Source organism: Camelus dromedarius, chromosome 1 (genome assembly GCF_036321535.1).
Source record: "Camelus dromedarius isolate mCamDro1 chromosome 1, mCamDro1.pat, whole genome shotgun sequence".
In the NCBI taxonomy this organism is placed as follows: domain Eukaryota; kingdom Metazoa; phylum Chordata; class Mammalia; order Artiodactyla; family Camelidae; genus Camelus; species Camelus dromedarius.
The window spans coordinates 111,997,006-112,011,588 of NC_087436.1; the positions used below are offsets into that span (position 1 = coordinate 111,997,006).

Genomic DNA, 14,583 nt, shown 5'->3' on the forward strand with positions numbered 1-14,583 from the left:
AAAACTTAAACCCAGAACTGCATATGAGTAGAGTCATGTATGTAATAAATATAAAAGATGGGTTAGGAAGAGCCATGCGATTCCCATGAGACGGTTGTTTCTGGGAGCCTGGAGGGAGGGAGAGAAAAACAGAGCCGGATAGGGAGACCCAGGACACTTATTTTTATTTATAATTTTTAATTCCTTTTAAAAAGGAAAAATGAGATATTTTAATAATTGTCGATTCTGGATAATGGGCCCACGGGTCTACATCATATTATCTTTTATTCTCTATTTTTAAAAATTAATAAAGGAAAACCTCCCTAATTTCAGTTACAGTCAGTGAAGTATAGTCACTTAACCAACATTTCACTGTAAAGAACAAGAAAGTACCCCACGGTGGTTCAACTGATGGCAAGGTAGGTGGGAAGTAGTTTCTGCATCAATATGAACGTGCCACATGGGTGGCTTGTGCAGCCACTGATGGAAAGTGAGGCACCAGTGATGTGACAGAGAGAAGACTTGCTTGTTCACTGTCCTGACCCCTTGACCACTGGGTTTAGACTTGCGATTCCAGTAACCTTTGAGGAAGACTCTTACTGTATGAGTACAACCTCTCCATCTGGTCTACTCCTTGTTGGGTAGCTGCTAGGTGGGAGATCTGTTGAGGACAGAGAGATGCCTGCCACCCAGTCCCATCCTTGAGCCTCTCACAGTCTACTACAGCAGTCAGAGGTTTAGATAAATGCAGTGTTTCAATTGTAATTTGACCCACACTCTAACCAGGGTAGAGTTGTCAAGCTTTCCTAGCACAGGTGACAGGGAAAGAAGAAATCCAAACAATGGGACTTGGTATTTGCTGGGAGTGCCAGGCCAGCAGAACAACGTATGCAAAGACCAGGAGGCAGGAAATGGTTGACCAGGGACCCATGGTACATTGTTGGATCCTTTGGCTCCACACAGACAAACTCCTGACTATGCTGGTCCTCAGTGTGATAAGGATGGCTTTTCCCTGGATGGAATGTCTTTCACCATGTATACACCGAATGCTGTGTCTGTTCTGTCTGGCAGTAGCCGGTGTGCACAGCCACCCCACACACCTGGGAATGAGGCCTCAGGCTCTTGGTTTTTTGTTAAGGGCATTTATTGTAACCTTTACCTCGGAGTCCTGAAAGGTCGATCTTGACCTACAGGTCGGTCTCAAGGCCCTTCCTGGTTCATATCCTTGTTGCTTCGACCTGAGGGTGTTGTCTGCATGGAGAGTGGTCAGCAGCATCCTACTCACCCCTCACACCTTAGGGGAAATCAGACTTAGCTTCTCTTTGGAATCTTTGCTGCAAAACAGCCTTGGAAACTTTGCCCATGCTGCCTCCTAATGGTCAGTTTGCCGGCCTTGAACGTGCAGCCCACTCCCCAGGGAATCTCCTGGTTCTTCCATTTTTCCAGTGAGGGAAACACCAAGCTTGCAATCAGAAAGCAGAAGAGCTAGCCTGTAGACAGGACTGCACAACTGTGACCAGTCATTTTCTGTTCTATTTCCTTGGGCTCTTTCTCTTCCTCACATGTTACCATGCAGAGCGCACGTGCCTTTGTCTGCAACGCTCAGACCATTCTAGGTGACCGACATCTAGAAGATGAATGATGGAGGCACTGAGTTTCATCGTTGTCCACAATGCGTGAGGTTGTTAGCTTGGCTGCGTGGCTGAGAACCGAGCTCCTCCCAGTCCCCTCGTTAGACCTTCTGCCGTGGGTTCCGTATCTGGTTCGGCCCAGGTATTTTTAGCTGCGCTGCCGCCACTGCCTGGACGCCTGGCCTCGTTATTTCACAAATTTCTCCCCTAAAATTGCCTAACTGATCCCAAGAACTAGATCAGACTGCAAAGTGGAAAGAAGAGGTGTTCAAAGAGGAGCTTTATTTTCAGAAAAACCACATGTAAGTGGGGAAAGGGGGCAAAATCTGGAGGAACTGGAGGAGGAGATCCGCTGCTTTTGTGAATCGTTTTCACCCCGAGGTGAAAAATCATTTTTCAAGCAGGATTATTTGGAAAAACATGGGCTGGTCAGTTAGTTCATCAACTGTAACAAACCTCCTGCTGAGGTGAGGGATACCGATCACGGGGGAGGCAACGCACGTGTGTGGCCGGGGGTGTGTGGGAACCTTCTGTACTTGCCTTTCAATTTTGTCATGAACCTAAAACTGCTCTAAAAAAATTAAATCTATTTTTGAAAATGGACTGGAACTAGGCAGACTTCTATGTGAATTTTAGCTTCGCCATTTTCTAGCTGTCTGAGCTTTACTGAGGCGTTTAGTTTTATTGAAATTCGGAGTCTCCATTTATAATCTTGGGGCAAAGGAGACCATAATAAATAATTAACAGCTGCCCTTTATTGAGCAGCTATTATGCGCTGCGCAGTTAATCCTTGGTCCTCACCATCTACTGAAATGATTGTTTTCACTTTGCCAATGAGCAAATCGATGTAAAGTTAGAGGGCTTGACCAAGGTCGTCCAGCATACAAGAGGCAGAACTCAGGTGTTGAAGTTGGTGTAACACAGAGATGAAGGGTATAAATTCTCTCTGAGGCAGCCTGCTTTGCCCTTCGGCAGCAATGAGGGCAGTTGTGAATATCAGATGGTTCAATTCATGGGAAAAACTTAAAAAAACTGAGTTATAGGTACTGCTATTAACCCAGGCCCCCAAACATGTGTTTTTTTCCATGATCTGCTTCCTTCAGAAAAAAGCCAATTGAGACTGGCCTGTACTTGGCATTTAGTCATTTTTTTTTCTTAAAACACTACTTTTTTTTGGTGGTTGTTGAAGTGTCAGTTTACAATATTGTGTAAATTCTGGTGTACAAAATAGTGTCTCAGTCATCCATACACATACATACATTCATTTTCAGAATCTTTTTCATTATAGGTTACTACAAGATACTGAATATAGTTCCCTGTGCTGTACAGTAGAAACTTGTTGTTTATTTTATATATATTAGTATCTGGAAATCTCGAACTCCTTTTTAATTCCCTTTTGCCATCATCATTTTTCTCTCATCATTAAAGACTAATTCAAAGGCTTTATATATGTGTTTAGGGGTCAGTTGACAATGATAGCTTGAAAATATATCCCCCCAATTTTTATGTCGGTTTAAAAATATTGGCCAACAGACAAAGTGGGGTCAACCATCTAGGTCTCACAAAAACTTTGTGCAGTGATTTTCTTGAGTTGGGTTTTTGATGGAACAAAAAGGAATTTCTCTCATTCATTCATTCTTTCATTCATTCATTCTATCAGACAAAACACAGAGATAACTATTTTATGTACCTATGATGCATCTGACACAGTGAAAGCACATAGTCGATTTTTATTTTTGGAATGTCCTAAGATTTGTGGCCAAAGCCAATTGATTTTATGTGTATGTGTATAGTTACCTAATGTGACCTTCTCCTATCACACCTGTCCTGACATTTCCTGAGATGCTGACTCATCTCATGTTCCATTACAGTTAGTTTGAATCAAATGATATTCCTCTTCTTGGATCATTACTCCTCCCCTGACTTCTGCCAACACTCATTTGTCTGGCCCCATGGAACCATCTGGCTACTCATGGACAATTCTTTCACCTCTTTGGTAGCCTGAATCCTTTCTCTTCTCCTAGTGACCAGATCAGCGTGGGTTCTTGCGGGACTTTTATCTTCCACTGGTCCATTTTCTAGCAGAAGTGCTAAAAACCACGAGTTAATTACAGGAAAATGGAGGTAGAGGAACTGATCTAGTCACTGGGCCTCTGAATGATTAGCAAGGCAAAAGAGAGTTGATACATTTCCATCCAGAGTTGTACCGGTGTGATAGACAGGTGTGTCACTGCCAAGTACACAGGTTACAAACAGCTGAAGTGATTTGGAAACATGCGTGATTTATGAACATTTTTGATGTAGCATTCCTTAGAACATGGAATGTTTCATCCCTTAGAAATGATACTAAAGATGGTGGGTAAAGGCAGGAAAAGGGCATTGGCTTGGTCTCCACTGTGTTCCAGGCACTCTGCTGGGCACCGCTCTGCCCACTAACTTACTGAATTGTCACAGCTACCTTGCAGGATAGTTATTAATATTACTATTGTTGCATCTACTGCACAAGATATTTGTTACTGTTGTTATTATCATTATCTTTATCCTTCATTTCCAAGACAGAAAACAGGCTCAGGGAGGTAAAATAATTTGTCCAAGTGCACAGAGCTGGAAAGAGCTAGTGTTAGGGTCAGGATGAGTGGGCTCTGAGGACTGCCCACAGGACAAGTTCCACCAGCAATGTAAGATGACCTGCCATACTACACGGTACCGGTGTCCTTCTGGGCATGAGTCCTGGCAACCAGGCAGTGCATAGAGCAAGTAATTGGCAGGCAAACCCAACCTGAGACTCAATATGCCCTTTTCCCTCTCCCTTCCTTCTCTCTGAATCCCAGTCCTTGCCTTCCCAAAGACGCCAGAGAGGTGAGTTGAACAGAGGCTGGGGCAGGTCTTAGATGTCTGATGATCCAGGTTGAAACCCCAGCCACCCTATTTAATGGCTGCGTGTACTGGGGCAAGTTACTTTCGCCATCTGATCTGATTCTGCAGTTGTAAAGCTGGGATACTGATGTGAGCAGTGTGATCCACTCACCAAATGGCTTTGGTTGGATTGTACCATGGGCCCAGTGCCATTCTAGGGACTGGGAGAGGGAGCAGCAGGCAAAATAGAGCCCCTACTTACAAGAAACTTATACTGCACTGAAGAGGGAAGAAAGCCAAGAATCAGGGTGGTAGTGAGGAGTGAGAGAGTGTCCAGAAAGTACTTGGAACAGTGCGTGGCATGTGGTAAGCGCTCGGTGAATGTTAACTATTATTCTTTTTCCATCTGAATAGTGATTTGAAATACAATAAACCCATGTATCCAAGCTCCCAAACAGGGTTTCTTGCTCCAGCTACGTCTCCACTCCTAAACCCACAGATTTTTCTAGAAGCTCTGACAGTTTCCACAGCAGCCAGGCCGTGTGCCACGGTCTCAGGTGTGGAGCAAGGCTGCCTGTTAGGTGACACTTGACTGTCTCTTGCCAGTGGTTTTGAGCCCTGGGACGTTGCGGACCAATCTTGCACCCTTCCTTGTATTCCCAGGTCCTGCACATAACAGGTGCTCGATAAATATTTGTTTGTGAAAGGAGGTGAGGGCAGGAGTAGTTTGTATACAGAGCCACGAAATACCCCTGCATGATTTTGTATTTACTGTGTTTTACTAAGAAACGAGCTGGCTTTTGTTGTGGTGTTTGGGAAGAGGCCAGCGGAAAAGAGACAAAAATATTCATTCGTCTGAGCTTCTTATCTGAAAAGAGGAACAGTGTCCATGTTCAGTGGCCCCCAAATTATTCCTGCCAGAACTGAACGCTTGCTCCTGAGGCCTGCCAGTGAGGACAATTTAATGTTGTCATAAGCAGAACAATTTAATGGGAAGAAGAGAGGCTGGTGAGATCTTGGCCAGGGCCCCAGGGTGGGGGCAGTTGAGTAGGGAGCAGCGGGCCTCTTCTGTCTGCCTCCCCACTTCCATCCAACAGGCATCTGTGAACCACCTCGTCCTGAAACCTGGAGAAAGATTATGCTTAAGATTTTGGGGATAAATTGAGCATAACACAGAGAATGAGGCCTGGGATGATTCCCCTTTTAAATATAACCCTTTGCATAACCTTCCTCGTGCATTGTTAGCAGAGACCCTTCCCTTCCCTTCAAGGTTAGCGATGATTTGAACTGCCCTCAACTGGGCCAGTTTCAAAGTGTTTTCTGGATGAGCAGGGGAAACATTCAACCTGAAACAAACAAACAGAGTTCCTGGGATGGTTTGCATTCCACCGAACTGCTCTATTTTTTAATATCTGTTTTAATAACAAGCTGGTGATTGCCTGTAATCTAAAACCAGTTCTCAAGAACAAGCAACGTGCGTGTGATGGTTGGGTGTACACAAACTCATCCATCTACGTGTATCCACACAGCGATACTTGTATCTTTCAAGGGGATATTTGCATAGAGTAATTACAAGCCACATAACTTATTTTTTTGAATAAATTATCTTAAAAAAATGTACTCTCCTTAACCTGGTGGTAATATTGTGGTTTCTGTTTGTACAATCGGACTCTTCAAAGAGCAAAGAGAAAGAGAGAGAAAAAAAGCTGAATGCATTTTACATTAAATGTAAACCCTTTTCTTAAAAAAAGTCACATTGTGTTCCAGAATATGTTTATTAAATCTCCCCAAATATGTCCTCGAGAATTAATTTTCATTCGCTTTGCATTAACTCATTTATTGAATTGGAATTCGGTCCCCATTTGAGGCAATTAATTTGAAGAGTGGCCACATGCCTGCCTACACCCTTTCTAGAACACCCACGCACATATGCTAAGTACCCAGCCAGCAGTGACTTGGGTTTTTCTGCCTTTTTTCTTTTTCTTTTCCACTTTGGGATATTTTCTGTGCTTGCCTGTTAAATGAATGATCTGTCTCTTTGCAGGACAGCGACAACCTCTGGTGGGACGCATTTGCCACTGAGTTTTTTGAAGATGACGCCACATTAACCCTTTCGTTTTGTTTGGAAGATGGACCAAAGCGATACAGTAAGACAGAAGTTTATTTTCTCTAATAGTCTCTCTCTCTCTCTCTTTTTTTTTTTTTTTGCTCCTGTAAGAAAACCACAGAGTCTTCAGAGAATAGCTCAGTGCTGACAGGCTGACAATAATCCCTGTGCTCTTGCCTCCAATCAAGCCACTGTCACCGGGTGGCAGCCTGACTCGGCTGTGGGAGATTTCCTTAGAGGCTGAGAATGTTTGGGCACTTGCCTGGTTAGTGAGCGAGGCAAATATGAACCAAGTCACCCAGCGATAAGCGGGAGCTGAGTTGTACAGACTTGCTATCCATTTCTTCCCTGAGATCCTTCTTTATCCTTGACAACTCACACTTCTCACCCAATGTTCTGCTTCTGAAGTTCCCTTAAAAAAAAATAATCCTCCCAGTCACTGTATCAGCTGCATCCTTCTAATTCCCTCTTATCAATTATCTCAGGTATTTATTTGACAAGTGCTATCTTTTCTTGGGGGTGGGGGAGCCCACAGCTGCTTGGAACACACAGTTTTGGATTAGTGTTGACAGAATTTACAGTTCCTTGTCTTTCTGGCGAGTGATAACTCTGTAAAGATCGTCAAATTACAGCCTGTGGCACCTTGGGTAACAGCTGATCTGTCCTGATTAGGTTCAGCCAACTTGTCAGAGATCAGATTTGCTAGTTGTGCTGTAAGACCAAGAGGCATAGATACATCAGCACAAAAGCAATTAATGTCCAGTTAGATCAGAGAGAGATGCGTTTTCAGAAATCAGCCTTGTGCGTAGGAAAGGATCTATCTATTGTAAAACAGCCCAAATGTCACAAGCACGGAGCTGATGATGGAACCAGCCACAGTATGTATGAACAGGTTGGTCCAGAGCATTGGGTAAATGATAGGTAATCGGGCCTTGATAAACACAATTAAAAGGTCAGATTGTTGCTGAATGTATTTCAAAGCCCCTAGAGTATAACAAGTGTTTGGGCTTTTTTTTCCCCTTAATTTTACAGGACTTTAGACTACTTAGTATATTTGGATCTATTGCATGATGAGTTGATTAATTATGCTAATACATACATGGTAATTTTGCAAAAGTGGCAAACTGGGGAGAGCAGGACCACTTGGATTTGCTGCCGGATTGAAACTCATTGCAAGGAGTCTCTCTTTAGATTTGTATATTGTGGGCTTTTGGAGGCTGGGGCATTTTCAATAAATATTTGGGTTGAGAGGGGCAGCCAGCATGCCAGGCCAGGGGCTGTTCTAGGAGATCTTTACATTCAGTGAAATGACGCCTGTTGCAAGCATCGGCCAGCCCCCCTCATCCAGATCCTGATGAGTCCGCTCGCTTTTCTGTCTGTGGGCGCCCCCAGGCAGCCTCACACCCTAGAGAGTGGGAGAGTCGGGCGCAGAAGCTACCGTTTCAGAATTCCCTGTGAGATAAATGAACTCGGCAATCCAACAATTACTCTGTCCCCAAAAGCCAGCCTGATCAATGGTGAATAATTTCGAACCGAGCAGTCATCCATCCTCCCATCCTCCCAGCCTTCTGATTTTTTTTCTGAGGCATAAGCTCAGATAACTTCACGTTATCGTTGTTTTATGTTCCCGTGCTTTTTTTTTGGTGGGGGGGTGAGGAAAGAGGGGTTGTGAATCCAGCAGGGTCTGCTCAGGGAACCAGAAGTACAGTTTGAAAGCCTGTACTATGAAAACAGATTCTCCATCTCCCCTCTGTCCACCCCAGACCCCGACATCATTTGGAGGTGAGGCGTGATCAGTGCTTGTTTAAGATCTTACATTCACGTACAGGAGTAAATGCCTGACTACGAGCCATTGTTGCCCAGGTTTCTTTGTTTCTCTGAGCCAAAATATTTCCCAAGCGTAGAAGAGAAACAAAGATGATTGACAGCCTGGAGCCGAGACTCATCAGCTGCCTTGCTGACAGCCTGGTGATGTGCACACACTGCTGATGTGCAGGCAAGTGACAGCTGATTGACAGCCTAGGGCCGGGAGATAGGGAAGATGAAGGATGCTTAGAACGCCTGACGCGCTGTTTATGCAACGCTGCGAGCTTCGGCGTGGCCACCTTAACCCATTCGCGGTCTGGGCACACTGTGCCGGGCAGAGAAAACACCCAACTGGCCCTGGGCTGGGGGCTGCAGCTCTTCCTTGAGACCTCACAGGTGGCTGAGAGCTTTGTATTTCCAAGGAAGAAAGCAGGACTTGGCTATTACATTTATATATGTAAAACATTTCCCCCAATTCCTTTCATTCTAGGTACAATGAAACATTCCAGGTTTATTTAGCCCTTACCAGAAAAAACTTTTCCTTCTTCCTTCCCCCAAGTTTTCAGAGGGTCCCTCTGGCTCTCAGGTATCTTATCTCTAAGCTACTATCAATCCCTAAATATGTGTTTCCTTGTTTATTTGCTGTCTGTCATCCTCTATTAGAATAGCTCCTTCGTGTGCACAGGGGCTTTGTTTTATTTATTGCTGAAATTCTCAGATTAAGACAGAAATTTGCACATGATAGGTGCTCAGTAAATATTGATTGAATGAATGATTGAATGGATGAATGGACATTTGGTGAAAAATTTATAGCCCGAAACAGAATGTGGGCAAAACAATCCCTTTACTGAGATCTTTGGACTTTTTTAAACAGGAAGAACTTAATCCACCATGATTTGCTGGTGTTTTCCAATAAGCTCTAGGATACGGTTGTATTTATTTTAAGTTGGAGGGGGGCACCCAGCAGTATAATAATTCAGGAAATAGTTATGTTTGGGGAGACATTCTTCCTTTCGGAAAGCAGCTCTGTATTGGTCCTGTTGCCCCACCCACCCAGTCCCTACTCTCCTGATGGGAGTGGGACCCCATCCCCAGGTGAGGTATGATCCGGACGGCCCGATGGAGACACTGATGTCTCTCTAGAAGACAGGGGTGGGGTTGATGTGCAGAGGGGCCCAACGGACAAGGTCACTGGACCTTGTTAGCAGCTGGACTGTGCGTCTGTGAGGCCACATGCCTGCCCTTGCCTTACGGAGCATCAGGAAGGTGTTTCCCCAGCAGCTGGAGAGCCAGGCAGCTCCAGGGAGGCGGTTTCTCTGGGGGTGAGCTGCAACCTCAAGTGAGGAAGAGGGGCAGGGGCATGAGACTCCCTCTTCCTCAGCAGGTCCGTGGCTAAAGACCTTTAGAGCTGAAAAGTGTCTTTTCTGAAAAATAGACCCTTGGCCCCCAGAGCCCCAGCTGGGAAGTCATTAGGCCTCAAGTCAGCCAACCCCAAAGTCAGAGTCAGGGCGTCCACCTCCCTCCCTCCCATCCTATCCCGACACCTCCCATAGCCAAGGGGAAAGCAGCGGAGTTGTCAGTTCACACATTTCCAGGAACAAAAGTCACAAATAATTACGGCGTCTTATTTGACAGAGAAGACCAGGCAAGCAGAGGAATGGGGTTCTCAGAGCCCTCTGTGCACTTATTTTACAAGTTCAGCGAGGTATATGATTTTCATCTTGGACAGAAGCAACTGTCATAGGTCGCTTGCTCACTGCTAACTTTGAGCAAGAACTGATTTTCCTCTACCCCCTTTTTGAGCATGGACCAGCACAGACACCCTGGGGTAAAGATCCCGGTAACCCCCTAGGAGACCTAGGCCGTGTCCAGGGCCACACTGGTCATGTGTCTTCATCTCTAGGAAGTATCTGGTCCCCAATTCGTTCAGGAAACATTTCTCTGCTGGAAGAGATGCATAGAGAAAATTCTCCTGAGTCCCATGTCATTGGAGAGGCTGGGAGGCTGCGTGGTGTGGTAGAAAGGGCACAAGTGTTCAAGGTGAACACTCTTGGGTCTTGCTCTGTGATTGGGTTGGTAAACAGAGCCTCCATTTCCTTATCTGTTAAGTGGGCACAATACGACCATCGCCGGCTTGCAGTGAAAATTTAATGAGATAATATAATCAAGGCACCTCAGAGGACTTACAGACTACGGCAGGCAGCACTGACCAGTATTGTGGACACCGATGCACACCTTGGCATCTCCGTAGCTTGTGTGCGTTGGACACCCTTGATATTGGCAGGTGCTTATGAGGTGTGCACAGCTTTCTGCACAGGCTTGCTGGGCAGCAGGGAGCCTACAGACCCCTCTGAAGGGCAGCTCCTGCTGAAATGCGGCATTGAAGACATTACCTCCTCCTGGGGTTTTGGCTGAGAAGCCCACTGGTCATCGCCGGTAAGTGATGTGTGGGAGGAAGAGGAGTGTGACTGAGTACTTGCCGGCTCTGCGCTTTGAGAGCTAAAGACTCCAAACACTAAACTATGTCTAGGTTGGCCCTGCTTTGGAGGTTAGGGGAGCAGGGATGCTACAAATACTAACACGCCATCTTGTTTTGGAGCGCTTCCTGTTGGCTTGCGTTTTAGGGAAAGGTGTGTGGTTCAGGCAGGGGTTCCGGGTCTGACACCTGGGTTCAAGCCCAGCTTTGTCTCCCACTACCTTTGTGACTTGGCAGAGGTCACTTTCTAAGCATCAGGGGATGCATCGCCAAAGTGAAGGTTGATGAGATGACACATGTAAATTTCTCAGCCGAGTTTCCAGTGCCTGGAAGATGCTCCATAAAGAGCTGTTCTTACTGCACTGAATTCCAGTGAGCACACTTCAACATCTAGACTGAGATCCAGGACATTGTAGCTTGAGGGTTGATGGGTCCCAGCAATTTTCTGTCCTGCACTGTTATTTCATCTTGACTTCCACATTTGTTCTGGAGGGAGGATTTCTGGCAGGACTGCACACCTTCCTAGTCACCCGAGCCAAAGACAATTCCTGTTGACTCTGTAGCTGCCGGGGGTTCATTTCACTCTCCAAAAGCAGAGAGTTATTTTGGGGACATGTCATCGTTCTCCATGCCTTTCTCTTCTGTTTTCCTCAGTCATCAGGTCCCATGAGACACCTGCACGTCGGCCCCTCTGTGGAGTCATTTCGGCACACGCTGCTTCTCTTTTACATTTTCTTCCCTACCTCCCTTTTCCCTGAAAGCTCTGACAGTACTGCAGTGTTGATGAAGTTCTTCCACTTTGTCTTCTGGTATCTGTGAATTTGGATGTGTCCTCCTAAGGCAGGAAATTCTACAAAGCCCAAGTAGCTTGGCTATCTCTGGTTACATTTTTCCCCCTGTTTTTTATTGGTCCACCTTGTCCAGCTGGGTTTTTATTGCACTTGCTGTATAAGAATTCTGCAAGCATTTCCCCCCACTTTCTCTTTCTCTCTAATATCATATTCCATGATTAAAAAATATATTTCTGGGAAAAATCATCCCTTGAATATGCACCTAGGTGTTCTGGCACCACGTTTAATAACTACAGGGGCATGAATGTGGGTATTTTAAGAAGTTACACATGAAGAGCGTGCATGCAGCACACAGGGAGGAGGGATTTACAAGACCAGAATCTGTGCCTGGATCTTTTCTATAAATAACACCTCTAAAGAGTCCACCTGAGTTCTGGAAAAGTACAGGTTCGTGCGGCCAGTGCCTAAAGATCCTTAGCTTCCTCAAGAGACACGTGCCAAGCAGTCCAGGCGCTCTTCCTCTGAAAAGTAACTTTGTTCCTCTGAAAATTCTTCATTCTTTTCTTTCTTTTTTAATTTATGGAGATAGAGATCAAAAGCACGGACTCTGGATTATTTTGAGTCTTGGCCGCACCATAGTTGGGTGATGTTGGGCAGGTGACGGGATGCTGGGCCCACTGCCTGAATGATCTTGACTTCAGTTTCTTCATGATCTTCATACGTCATATCAGGTGACAATAATGCCAACATCATAAGATACTTGTGAAGATTAAATAAGATGAAGTAATATGAAACCTTAGCTTAGTGCTGCCCTTGAAAAATATACAATAAATACTTATTACAGGAATAAATGAATGGATGAATAAATGAGTAAGAGAATGAATTAAGCCTTTGATATGCCAGTCACTTGGAATTAAACGAGAGGATAGTTCCCTTTATTCATTCTGTCATTTAGTACAGAGCCGGAAAATCTCTGGCTCTGGGCAAAGCCAGATCAGACTTGTCTTCTTTCTATATGAGAACCTTAAGAATTTAATGACCTACTGGGAGAAAAGCTAATATTAAAGGAAGATGGTGACTTAAATAAACAAGTCCCAAACTACTACAACTATGACACCTGTCCAACAGAGGGCAAAGTTTCCATCTTCTATTTTGCCCAGAGAACTAGGAGCTGTTGGACACTTACTGAGTGCCAGCCCCTGTGCTAGGCTCCTTCAGGCTCTATGACTTGTTTACTGAGGACCAGATAAAGGGAAATGAACTGTGACTGCATTCAAAAATTAATCTAAGAGAAACGAGTAGCCCTTCAGAGTAGCCCTTGATGGTGAGTCACTGGATGATTGTGGCGTTTTTGTTACATGATGACTGAGGTGTCTTTGTCTCAGATGACTCTGGAAAATGCTTTCCTTTGCTTAGAGCTGCACTAAATGGTTTCTGGAAAGCTCTAGTCCTTGAAATTGTAATTTTAGTGAGTGGTCTTTTTCAACAGAAGTTTTCATTAGGCTGGTAAGATTTGGAGTAAATTAAGTTCGGACTAAAGCAGATGTTCATCTGAAATTCATTTGTCCCTTCACTCATTCATTGATTCATTCATTCAGAATGCCCTGAATTCTTGCTTTTTGCCAGACATTGTTGTTGTGGGGTAGACAGATCTTGAGAAGTGGCAGTTCATCACAAATTTCTTCATTTACTTTTGACTTCAGTGTATTAAAAACTCTTACCTTCAATTTACATAATCAACTCAGTAGCTCAAAAAGAAAATAGTCTTGTAATAGTCATGCAAAATCTGGGACTAGTTATAAGAGAGACTGGAGAGAAAGCCTCTGACTGATAGATGAACTAACAGACTTCTGAAGGGAAAGAGGAGACTGAACCTCTTCCCATTTGTGGTTTCAAATTGATGATATCAAGAATTGTAAATTGGTCATAACAAGAGATTGAGCAGACATCCCATTCTCTCATCTGCTGATAAATACCACACCGATGATCCCAAGAGAAAATGGACAGAAGAGTGCTTTGAATAAATTTAAAGTGCTATACAGGTTGAAGGTATAATTATCATCATATTTATAATTGAGCTTTAAGATTTGGTGACTTTTTATTTTGCATTTAAAAGTCAAGCTGTTAAGAAATCTGGGAGGATTCTTGGCTCTTTTCTCACGGGGGTAAAATTCATTGCAAAGATACAGGCTTGAGCAAGTCAGACATATGACTGCTCCCAAGAGCTTGGCTAGGAGGTCTGAATGAGGTGCTGGTCAGGAAATGGACATTATGCTTCATTTTTGAGACTCTGTGACTATGATATCCATGGGGTCCCGGCATGTGCATTTCCTGACTCTTGGCTTTGTGGAGTATATTCCTACTCGTATTAGCCTCCCTATGGTTCTCAAACCAAGATGGCACCACCTCATGGTGGGTAACAGGATAAATGTGGCCAGCTTCTCATTATCATAATGATGGGTGGTGCTACTGGCATTTATTGTCTGGGGGCTGGAGAAGGTAAATGTTCTGCTCAACAAAAAAATTATTGAGAAACAGCTTACCTGGTCCTCTTTGCATCCAATTTACTCATCATCTTGAAGGTAGGGTTCTTAGATAAAATGTAAGTATACAAATGCAATACTGGGGACATACTTATACTACAAAATTATTTGTCATTTATCTAAAATTCAAAGTTAACAGGACGTGCTGGTTTTTCTTTCTTAAAGCTGGCAGTTCTACTTGAAGGACCCCAGTTATGCTCAGTTATGAAATCTTGGCAATTCCAGAGCAGTTACGATGGAGTGTGAACATGATACATTATATGGAAAAAATTATAAGAGATTCACCTGGTCCCGTTTTGCGCAGGAGCCTTGCCTCTGCTTATGTTCGACAACTGTACTCATGACTCCCCCACTAAGGAATAAAACACATCACCAGAGAGTGGGAGTTGGGATG

At 44.3% G+C, this 14,583-nt stretch overlaps 1 protein-coding gene across 10 annotated transcripts in view; it reads left to right on the forward strand.

Moving 5' to 3' along the window:
- LDB2 (LIM domain binding 2) overlaps window positions 1-14,583 on the forward strand; it is a 349,965-nt gene that overhangs the window by 119,046 nt on the left and 216,336 nt on the right. For all 10 annotated transcript variants that reach the window (XM_010991021.3, XM_031436928.2, XM_031436949.2 and 7 more), the window contains exon 2: window positions 6,511-6,613. In XM_010991021.3, coding sequence (XP_010989323.1) covers window positions 6,511-6,613 — 103 coding nt within the window. The remainder of the gene's footprint in view (window positions 1-6,510; window positions 6,614-14,583) is intronic.